This window comes from Nicotiana tabacum, chromosome 7 (assembly GCF_000715075.1).
Source record: "Nicotiana tabacum cultivar K326 chromosome 7, ASM71507v2, whole genome shotgun sequence".
Taxonomy (NCBI): Eukaryota; Viridiplantae; Streptophyta; class Magnoliopsida; order Solanales; family Solanaceae; genus Nicotiana; species Nicotiana tabacum.
The window spans coordinates 12,632,067-12,644,540 of NC_134086.1; the positions used below are offsets into that span (position 1 = coordinate 12,632,067).

Here is a 12,474-nt window from a genome sequence, read left to right on the forward strand (position 1 = left end):
AGCTGCTGCTAAAAATAATAGCTAATAAAATATATTTCTTTTGCATATATTACTACTATATATAAGGGACAATATAAAAAGTTTTGTAGTCCTTAGTTATATTGTAACTATTTTGTTAGCTTTCCAACCAAAAAGGTTTAACCTTTCAAATAGGTCCTTGTATTTGCTATTTATTACTTCATATACTAAAATATATTTCCAGTAAATCAAGATACTTTCAAACCCTTTTTGGTAGTACATAGCTCCTTAACCTAACTTTTTTGCAGGTGAAGTATGTACCATAAGTTTTTTGCCCCTACTTTATTTCTTTTTTGCTTAGGTTCCTATAATTAATTTGGTAAATATATTAAACTTTGAGCCCTTCAAAAATGCTTGAAAAGATGTGAACATGATGAATAATTATGCACAAAGATAAATCTAAAATGTTGATAACAATAACCTTGAAGAACTCAGATATTGGGAAAGTATTTTGTCAATCAAATTTTCTTATTAATTCTAAAATTATAATTAAATATCTTTTTGATCTTATTTTTAATAGAAAAATTATTTTGAAAATATAAATTTAGTACAATAGAAAATAAATTTCAAAACCTTTTAAAAATTAGTAGATTAGAATCTTGAAAATAAAATAAAAACTATTTAAATTTTATCCAATTTACTTAATTAAGTGGGATAGAATAGAGGAAAAGGGAGAGATGCTTAGCAAGTGATCAACTTATAATCTCGTATTTATTAAATATGGCTGATGGTCACATGCTATTGAAACAAAGATATTTTTTGTTTCTTAAGGCAATTTAATTTGTCAAAAATCATATAAACTTTAATTGGTTGGGTAGCGAAATTTTCTTTTAAAAATAAAGCATTAATGAGTTAATGACAAACTAAGTTAATTCTTGGACTTTGTTTTAATGAATTTGGGTCTTTCTGAATTTCATCTAAACCTAGACTTTAATCACCATATTTTTTCTAGCATAAATTATGGTCATATGAAATTATGAGTAGTTAATCAATAAATGCCAAAATAATTTATTAAAATATCTTCTTTATTTCTACCTCTAATTAGAAATTATATGCCCACAAATTCATCAAATATCAAAATATCTTCTTTAATTTATGATTATAGTCCATTTGGAATCATTTTGCATACTTTAAATTATATTATTAAATATCAAGTTACATTTTTCCCTTTTATATCTGCTTATTCCTTAGCACATTTGCTTTCTTATAAATATTTTTTAATAAATTATCTAATGATATGATCAGAAAACATAAATAATGAATAATAAATGATTAAGCGATAATCTTAAAAAAGTTATGCCTAAAAACGTAACAATAAATTATTATTGTTGTTGTTGTTATTATTATTATTATTATTATTATTATTATTATTATTATTATTATTATTATTATTATTATTTTGTTTTGGGCCCGGGCTCAGCACGAGCTTTGTAGAACTAGTATATGAAGATAAATTTTCATAAAGCACTATCTTTTAGTAGCAATTAGCCATCTATAGATACCACTTGCTATATTACAGATTATAGATACCTTTTTTGTGGTTATAAAATATATTTGATGTATTTAAGCTATTGTATTCATGAATATAATAACAAAAATAGGTGTGAATCAGTGAAATCCAGCTAATCAGTTGTTGTATTCGAGTGCATTCGACTGTATTCATGGAGAGAAATATGGGATTACAGCTGGACATACCATTGTATTCGACTGTATCCACGGCATGAAATAGGGGATTACACTATTTTTAATATTGAAAGTGAATCAATTAACATAATAGACTCCTAATATAACTCAAGGAACTCAATTATAACACACAAAATTTGTATTTTCAGTTATAAAAAGATTCTCAAAAAATACTCCAAAAACATATCAATCTTCAGAGAAATTATATAATATATCTGAATACATAAATTATATTAATTAAAAAATACATATGAATACATTCATGGCATATAGCGAGACAGTGAATACAAAAAATACATAGAATACAGTGGGATACACTGAAATACAATGAGAAAAAGACAGTAAATGCAATGAAATACAACGAGATACATTGAATTACAATGAAAAAAAAGACAATGAATACAATAAAATACATGAAAATACAGCGTGATACGCTGAAAATACATTGAAATGTATTACCAGAAAATCAAGTTGCTCAGCCCCAAAATCTGTCGTCTTTATTCAAAAACAAATCCTAATTTCCAGCTACTCCTATTGCAGCAGATGCAACAATAACGTCACAAACAACAACAACAACAACAGGAAGCCATGGCTCGTTTCCCTTCTAACACCGACGTTCATCTCCGTCCTCAGCAGCTCCTTCACCGTCTGGGGTCAAATTCTTTGTTTAATACTTACAATTGGGCCTTTGGGGTTAAGAAATCGTTTTTTCCCATTTTTGAATTTGGGAATTGAGATAACCAAGTTCAAATCTGACGAAAAATCTAGGAGATGAAAGGAGACAGAGAGAGAGAGAGCCGTACAACTAGATTTCGCCGGAGAGGAGGAGGTTGCCAAATCCCAGCCAAGAGAAGTGGTGGTCGGTCAATGAATCCGGTATTATTTGGAAGAGAGAATGATATGTATCATATTAGAGAGAGAAAGAAAATAGTGTAACTGAATAGCGTATTTAGTGGCTTAGGGGTAGGAGGTACCAAAATTAGATATTTTACTATAAACAGTAAAAGGTATTATAGAATATAATTTTTTTAAATGATATTTATTTAAAATAAATAAGATGTTAACCTTTGCTATAGGAGGTAAAAATTCCTATATATATGGCTAGCAAAGTATTTTGAAAAGGGGCTATTTGCCCATTTCTCTCAGGGCTGACTAGTCACGCCCGCTTCGATAATTGGTGGGCCGGTTCGTGGGCTTAAAATCGTCACCGAGTTAATATATATCTAATTTGACCTTTATGCCCTCTTTATTACTGAAATGATGTTCTTTCTCTCATATAAGAAGTGGCATGTTGCGGGGTACAATGGTAATTATAGTGGTCTTAATCAATGTTCTATAGAAACATGTGTTGCTGCTTAAGTAACCATAGTAGGGCTGCTCGGTGGGCCGGGCCTGAACCGGGCCGGGCCTGCGGTCCTAACGGGCCTGGTGGGCCGGTCCTGGTGGTCCTCCTAAGCCCGTCACGGGCCGGTCTTCATGTTTGAGCCCACGAGCCCGGGACCGTTTAGCCCGGGACCGTCAGGCGGGCCTGGGCCGGTCCTGGCGGGCCCAACGGCTATTTTTTTTTTTTTTTTAAAAAAAATTAAAATTCTCCAACGGCCATATTAGCAAAGATGATTATTGTTATGTGCTTACCTTATACTTTTGCATCTAATCCTAATTGGGTTCATTATATTAGAAAAGTTTTTAACCTACTTATAAAGGTTGGCCTCGCGCAACAGTTAAGAGTGATATTTATAAATTCAAACATGAATATGAACAATATTTGCGGTATTTATTTACTCATATACCTAATCGTATTTCTATTACTACTGATATTGGTAGAAGTGGTAATGATTGTGATTATCTAACTGTTACAAGTCATTGGATAGATGAGGAATGGATAATGCAAAAACGCATAATTGTATATAGAATAATTAATTCGCGTCACACAAGTAAGTTTATAGCTAACATTGTTGCAGATATTTGTAGATATTTTTGCTTTAGCGATAAAATAATGGCAATTTCAATGGATAATGCTTCTAGTAACACCAGTGCTATAGGCATGCTTACAACAACACTAAATCCTGCATTTACTAATATTTTCCATGTTAGATGTATTTGTCATATTTATCATTTAATTGTCGGTGATGGTATGCGAATATTAAACATAGAAATTAAAAAGGTTAGAATGACTCTTAATTGGCTTTTTTATTCAAACCGTATAAGTAGACTTACATAATATATAATATATATACTACAAGAAAATATAAAAGAGAATATATATACATAAGATACAATATAATATACTACAAGACAATATATTATGCGAATATATATACATAATATACAATATATATACTACAAGACAATATATTATGCGAATATATATACATAAGATACAATATATATACATAAGATACAATATATTATGCGAATATATATACATAAGATACAATATATATACTACAAGAAAATATATAAGAGAATATATATACATAAGATACAATATAATATACTACAAGAAAATATATATATAAGAGAATATATATACATAAGATACAATATATATACTACAAGACAATATATTATGCGAATATATATACATAAGATACAATATATATACTACAAGACAATATATTATGCGAATATATATACATAAGATACAATATATATACTACAAGAAAATATATAAGAGAATATATATACATAAGATACAATATATATACTACAAGACAATATATTATGCGAATATATATACATAAGATACAATATATATACTACAAGAAAATATATAAGAGAATATATATACATAAGATACAATATATATACTACAAGACAATATATTATGCAATATATATACTACAAGAAAATATATAAGAGAATATATATACATAAGATACAATATAATATACTACAAGACAATATATTATGCGAATATATATACATAATATACAATATATATACTACAAGACAATATATTATGCGAATATATATACATAAGATACAATATATATACTACAAGAAAATATATAAGAGAATATATATACATAAGATACAATATAATATACTACAAGAAAATATATTATGCATGACAATTTAGTGTTTTACTATTGTTTTGTTATTTTCTTTTTCGTCAAGCACTTTAATAATTAGATATACATATATACTACATATATATTTTTAATATAGCCATGATACTACAAGAAATTGTCTTAAAAAAAAAAAAGCCCGCTAGGCCCGCGAAGCCCACGAGCCCGGCCCATTAAGCACATGACCATGTGGGCTTAGGCCCGTCACGGGCCGGTTCCACCCATTGAGCCCACAAAGACCGGGACCGCCAGAGCCAGGACCACGAAGCCGGGACCGCGAGGCCCGGCCCGTTAGGCCCACTAAGGCCCGGGCACGGGCCAGAATACAGCATTAAACCATAGTGCTATTCTCTCTCAAAACAGACGTTTCAACTTTCAAAGCTTCTCTCCATTTTGATTCCAGTTTTCTCTACTCTTTGCTGTATTTCTGAGTTCTCGTGAGTTTTCTTTGCTGTATTCTGAATTTTAGTGAAATTTCTTTGCTGTATTTCCGAGTTTTAGTGAGTTTTCGTTGCTGTATTTTTGAATTCTGGTGAGTTTCGTTACTTTTTGTTGATAATGGGAATTTGATGAGTATCCTGTGGTTATAGCTGTTGTTTACGGATAGTTTTTCTTGCTGGATTTTGTACATCCTGTGGGAATTTTGTCACAAAATTTAAAGGTTGAAAAAGAAAGATAAAAACCATACTTGGTGGTATAAGTAATAAGAAAGAAGTTAACCCCCATTTCTCCTAGGTTTTTGTAGTTCAAACCTAGAGTTCTCATTTTCTATGTCAATTTTTGGCTTTCTTGCTCGGTTCTGGAATCATCTACTGTAAGATCAAATGACAAATGTCATTTTTGGCTTTCTTGCTCTGTTTGCTGCAGCTTAAGTTTATACACTAAATTCTAGGTTAGTGCTAGGGGGTTCACTGGTCCTCTTTGGTTTCTAAAAATTGAGCTTCAGTTCTACAATAATCGATATCCTTAAATAAGCCAGTAGGAGTAGTAAGTTAAATATTTAAATAAGAACATAAGAATCAGAATTTGGAAAATCTCTGACCTCGATCATATCTTGGCGACAAATGGTAGTCACTGAAGCTGAACTCACTCTTTTCTACCCTAGTTAGAGGAACATGGGAAGAAAAGTTTAGGGAGGTCAAAGACGCAATTCCATAAGAATTATTAAGTCTGTATAAAGTTTTACGTATTTGTTTCTTCTTAGCATATCTTAATTTAAAATATTTTCTTGAAAGCAGAAAGCTTGAAACCTCAAATTCACATCCATATCCCCTTTTTGCCACTTCTACAAGAATCACATTCGTGTTGCTTCAAAGTTTCACAGTGCAGGACAGTTCCAAAGAGGCTCCTATTATCCTTAACTGCTTGAGGCATATAATGTTTAGTGTAGGCGTTTTGGTGGGCTGGGTCAAATTTCTTATGCTCTAACCTCATTATGAGTTCCCCCAATTTGAATAAACTTCAAATTTGGGAAAGACTAATAGATATATGTAGCAGGAATAATTAGGAGGAGGATTCTCTCTTTATTTAAAGGAATCTTTTGTGTTTTTCTTTTTCCTGCTTTGATGAAACTCCATTTTTGTTATGTTATCAAAGAATTTGAAGTTTAATTTTGTAATTTAGAGTTTCTGTTCATATATAGAAATGGAGTGCGATGTGACAATTGTGAAAGTGCAGTTCTTATAAATATGTTAGTTAAATGAGCGTATAAGCAATGGTTCGTGTGCTTTTATTCTTGGAAGCCTCATATTCTTCTGATTGTTACGTTAATTTACAATTTCAGTATCTGTTCTCTTCCTTTTCCTTCGATGCCCAGGTTGTCTCTGCTTGGTTAAGTGTAATACGTTTTAACTCCAGTTTGATTTGTTAAATAAATCCTATGGGAATGAACAGATATTTGAAGTTCAACAGAAAGTCCTTTTGAGAACCCAAGAGAAGTGCCTATTGCCTTGGTCTTTTCCAAGTTAAAAATATCTGCATTAATATCCATTGCTCGCTGTTGTTTTATAGATCCTCAATTCGTGTTCAAGCTAACATGTTTGTGAATTATTTCAGAGAAAAACTATGACTCGATTGGTGAAAAGCAAGGTATCTACTGATGCGAGGAAGTCTTTCATCTGTGATGGCATACTCCGCATGTGAATCCAGAACTAGGCCAGGCCCATGGCCTGATACCTATAAAACCAGGGATATGTAGGCAACTCGGAAACCGGAGCTCGGCCTCTGTCTTTCAAAAACCTCCCATCCGGTCAAAATTGGCCATCATTTCTGTACCCGAAATCTCTTTCATCCTTCCCGGCAACTGAGATAATACATAAAATACTAGAGCGCATTCCTATCCGAGATGCTGCAATAACTAGCGCCTTATCAAAGCGGTGGAACCAGATGTGGTCCACACTACCACACCTTGTGTTTGATAGCCAATTTCTTGACTTTGCATTTAACTATTCATTTGACTCTGAATTTGACGCAGGAGTGGGTAATGCTGCAAGGATAATCAATACAATTCTCTTGCAGCATACTGGACCTATTCTCGGTTTCCATTTTATGTCAAATGATGATTATATGGCAAAGTATTTGGATCCATGGATCATCTTTGTCTCGAAGCATGGTATACAGAAGTTCACCATACATTTGCCCGATGGCAGTTGTTTATATGAATTGCCTTATGGCATAATGACTTGCTCATCATTGACACATTTGGAGGTTTTAGCGTCCACTGTCTTTAGGCCGTCCGATTGTGTCAAATTCCCCAATCTTGTTAGCCTTGAGTTAGTAGACACTCAAATTGAATGTAAGCTAATAGAAGACACTCTTATTTTACCAATGCTTGAGACTTTGAAGTTGATATATTGTCGTGTTTTTTTCGTATGCGTTTAGTTGCTCCAAAACTTGAGAACTTAACTATCGATGACATCGATATTGAAAACCTGAACCCAATCGTTACAAGCATTAAGCACCTCAGCTTGGATAGGTCATCCCTAGAGGTCAGAACATATATACCTTGCTTTATTTTCTATGATTTGCAGTTGTTATTTTTGCAAAACAAAGTTGTAACTAGAACTAATGTTTTATCTCTCACTCAAATTGCTTTTTTCAGATTTTAGCTGAGTTGTTTCATGTGGCAGCAGATAGGCTTGTTCTACCACAAAACCTGCAAACACTGAAAATATGTGCTTTGGGGATTTCAGTTGAACAATTTTCTGGTGCACTTGTCCTACTTCGTGGTTCACCTAACCTTTATGAGCTTGACTTAAGTGTGGCAGTGGAGGTAAGACTTAATTTCCCGACTACGGACATTTAGTTTCTCTTTCTGTGTGTCTGGACATTGAACCTTTTGGGTCTCTCGGAAATATCCTTCTCAAGGCAGAGGCGGATGTAGAGTTGCAACATCGGGTTCAACTGAATCCAGTACTTTCGACGCAAAACATAAATTTATGTGTAAAAATTTACTAAAATTATAATAAATAGTAGGTTTGAATCCATAATTTAAAAATACTATAGGTTCATGGCCAAAAACCTTCAGGGTTGAACCTATAGATCTTAAATCCTTCATGCGCCTCTGTCTCAAGATAGGGGCAAGGTCTGCGTACACACTGCTCTCTCCAGACCCACTTGTGGGATTATACTGTGTTTGATGTTGTGTCTATGTTCATATACGACACTTCGTGAATGTTGGAAAGGTTGACTTTTGGTGCAATATGATCTTCTTTAGGTCGACGAGAGTCGCACTACGGAACTGTTTTCTTACTTGTCGAAGGCAGAAAGCCATTTGAATGAAGCTTTTAGGATGATTCAGAAGGTGAGAGTAAGGGAATTCAAAGGATCAAGAGCTGAAATGTACTTAATAAAACTCCTCCTTGCTTATTCTCCAAAACGAGAGAAGATCGTTGAACAGTTCAAGAACTGTAATTCTAGTGATTGTATTGAACATCTGAAGGAACTGATCAGCTTTCCTCGAGCGTCAACCAAAGCAGTAATTAAGTAGTTATAATCTGCTTCCCTTATATCAAGGTATAACAAGGTCCAGTTATTTGAATGTTATCAATGTGGTAAACAATATACATCAACGCTATGTTGCACGGACTCTCCAAAATGTTGCCGCACCCGTATCGGATCTTTTGAAAATACACTAGTTTTGAAGGATCCGACACGCACCCGGCAACATCTTTGGAGAGTCCGAGCAACATAGTATCAAAGTGTTACTAAAATTTGATTGACGATTGTAGGTTACTGATGCATAATGCCAGGGGATTCGCTTCTGAAACATGTTGTAGGAAGCTAATGGTGTAGCGGACGAGTTGGCAAAGGAAGGATGCAATTTGAATATTTTTGGGTGCTTAAAGATTTTCACATCCCCTCCTACATTTGTAATCGCTTTGTTTATTCGACTTTAGAGAAAAAATTTATTGCTTTTTAGTTGTTTATTCGATTATATTGAAGTCGTATTTGTTTTGAGTGCTTATTATGAAAATGAAAACTAATTTGTTGAATCCAAAGAGTATTATTTACACTTTAGTAGTTATGACACTTTTATCAAGTCACTAGTTTTATGATATGCGTTTTGCGCATGTATCCATGTCAATGATTATAGAACATTTTAAACGAACGTATAAATATAACTAAATAATATGTTTGTATGAAAAACATATAAGTTTCTAAAAATAATAAATCTTGATCCTTCCACCTTAATGCCCCAGACGTACGCCTGGTATGCGCCCAACCCCTTGCGCATAAGCTCGTCCCGAAGTTCTTTTGCAATCGTGTGTAATTAGATTTATATGTAGATCATCAAAAATTCATTAATAATCCTTTGAGCCGTCAAAAACATTCTTTATTAATCGCATTTCAAAATTTGAGAATATAATATCGCGCCGCGGAAGTGAATGTGATAAAACCTTTTATCCAAAGTTCTAATTTTTGTCGGTCCTCAATATTTGAATATTTATATTTTAATTCAAATTTCATTTTTTTTATGTTATTTCGGTTGACAATTTTTTTTTTTGTGGTTTATGAAAGTTATTATTTATTAGTTAGTATTAGTGAGTAAAAAATTATGAATATTTATTAATGTTCTTTTTAGAAATGAATTAGCATATCGAATTGTTTGTCAAATTATTAATAGCTTATTAGAAACACACGATGGTAAAATATAATATGTAATTGTGAATTATTCCTCTAAGAGTAAATGTTGTTTCCTAATTTATTTAATTCTTAACTTGGTTGCCTCTCAAAATTGTCAATAAAGGAGATATTAGTCTTTAATTTACTTTTTTTTATTCATTTACTTCTCGTCCAAATCTGTAGAATGGATTAAGTTATAGATAGTCAAAATATGGAATATACTTTAATGGTAAAGTATTTTTTTTAAGAAAATAATTATATAAATTTGATGTATATAGAATAGTTTAAATATTTAATTTGAAAGGAAACAGTAGATTGAATGTAATCTTAACATGCTTTATTTATAAATGCATGTTCCTTATTTGTAGGTCTAAAAAAGTAGAAACACATTATTATAAACGAATTGTTTGATCTATACAAGGTCAAATTTTAATTGGTTTGATATCCTAAATTTTAGACTTATACGTAACCCTTTAAATAAGGAAAACTTTAATAAGTAAAATTTTATTCAATTTAAAACTTTTAAATATTAAGAGATAATTTAAATGGTGATTTTGTCCAATATAAAATCATATTTTAAGGGTAAAAAAGGCAAACGACATTTCGCTAAGGGCCTTCGTGCTTTTAATATATAGTATATATATAGATTAATTAAATATTTGAAAATAATAAAATAAATATGAGCATAAAAGGGAAAATATAAAATTCAATTTGACTTATATCGTGATCTCTATATTGGAAAATTTTAACTTCCTTTTTTAAATGGACATTTTTCACCTTAAATGTCATTTTTACTATTTAACAAAATTCAGAGGGTTATGTTAGCACATAGGAAGTTTTCTTGAAAATAAACATTAGAAAATATGTTTCTTTGCTATTACAAAAAAGAGCCCCAAAAAGTTCGCATTGAACATAAAAAGAAATTAAATCAAAGGACATCAACACCAGAAAAATTAGACTCATGATTAATTCTTTTAATTTTTACTTTATTATTCTTTCAATTTTATTTGTTGCCTTTAATACTTAAGCAATTAAACATGGACAATTCATAATACAAAATCTGATTTGCCTTCTTATTAAAGCATGTAATTGAATTTGCATTATTACAATACTAAATATGTTATCCATAATGAATCCTTTTTTGGTAACAAAAACTAGTAGATTTCAATAATATAATATAACATTGAATTTCTTTCTTAAATAATACATTGTATCAATACTATAAAATGAGCCTCAATTTAGTTCTTTTACACAAACACAAAAGAGAAAATCATGTCCACCACATATTTCTTTCTCCTATTCATTGGTATAGCCACACCCTCATTTGCTCAATCTAAATTTACCATATTAGATGAACATGATGAGGAAAATTTGCTAAATCGTCCTAGTATTTTTGTTTCTACAGAGTTGTCACAGTCACATGCGCCATGCTGAAGCTGAAGCACCATCTTTTTTGGCTAATTTTGGCTTTAACTTATTTTGAGTGGAAATATTATCTTTGAAATTGTTGCTATGAAAATCTCAATCTATCTTGGGTGAAGTGTAGTGGTTTCTCTACATTGAGATTATATAATATAATATAAGTTGTTATTGCATCAAACGTTCATGATATGTGATTTGTACACCAATGCATATCCGTTTAGATTAAAGTTTATGCATAGTTGATTTTTATTTAAATAGAGAATAATTTAGAATATCTTCTTGAATCCCCTTTATTAAATTTGGTACGGTTGATAATGAATAATTGGTTTTTATTTTAAACAGAAAAATTCTAAGGAGAGAAAATTGGCTTCGAGACACATAACATATTTGTAAAAGAGAAATTTCAACGTTATGAAAGCAATTCCACACCTCAGAATACAAAACCAAGTCAAGAGTCCATTATTGTCTTTTGCCTCGTCGTTGGAATTATTTCCATGTCGATTTCCTCTAATTGAGCAAGAAATTCGAATCTAAATATTGGAAAAAAGAAGTTTTGGATTTTCATTAGAAGTATCGAATGAGCAGTTTTTGGACAGGTCAAAATTGGCTAAGTCAATAAATGGACGAGTGAAATTCAAAAATAACTAAATTTACAAGTGGTAATTGAAAAATAGCCACAGTTTCAAAAGTAATCGAAATTTAGCTAATTTTCATGTAAAGCTAAATCTGAACCAAAATACTGTTCAAAATTTGAAAAATATTCCAGCATAAGATGCTGGAATTTGGATTTTATACATGTGATTTCATAATGTGCTGGAGTTCCAACATAATATGCTGGAAGTTCATACATAAGTGCTCCAATCTCCAGTATATTATACTGAAACTTTTCATGTGTTGGAGTTCTAGCATAATATGCTGGAAGTTCATACACATGTGCACCGATCTTCAGTATATTATGTTGGACCGGTCCCTTTTGCAGCAAAATAGTGGCTATTTTTTAATGACTTTGCAAACACTGGTGCACAAAGCATATAACATTTACGCAGGGTTTGAAAAAGCGATGTACCCCAAGAGGTGTGATGTAGACAGTCTACCCTTAGTACCAGAAGCAGGAATTTCATCTAGAAGATTCAAAAAATAAAAGAAGTAAACACGC

General features: G+C 31.6%; 1 protein-coding gene across 3 annotated transcripts; it reads left to right on the plus strand.

The window, feature by feature from the left end:
* Positions 1-5,113: 5,113 nt before the first annotated feature.
* LOC107804492 (uncharacterized) lies at positions 5,114-9,265 on the plus strand. 3 transcript variants are annotated; one of them, XM_016628397.2, is made up of 5 exons: positions 5,114-5,209; positions 6,828-7,759; positions 7,873-8,043; positions 8,488-8,786; positions 9,002-9,265. In XM_016628397.2, exons 2-4 carry the CDS (start codon positions 7,643-7,645, stop codon positions 8,758-8,760), a joined length of 561 nt encoding a protein of 186 aa, XP_016483883.2. In that variant the 5' UTR covers positions 5,114-5,209; positions 6,828-7,642; the 3' UTR covers positions 8,761-8,786; positions 9,002-9,265. The 3 variants fall into 3 exon arrangements, with proteins under 3 accessions (XP_016483883.2, XP_016483884.2, XP_075113048.1); XM_016628398.2 differs by having other exon boundaries at positions 5,125-5,304; XM_075256947.1 differs by having other exon boundaries at positions 5,140-5,209; positions 6,011-7,759.
* The last annotated feature ends 3,209 nt before the right edge of the window (positions 9,266-12,474 follow it).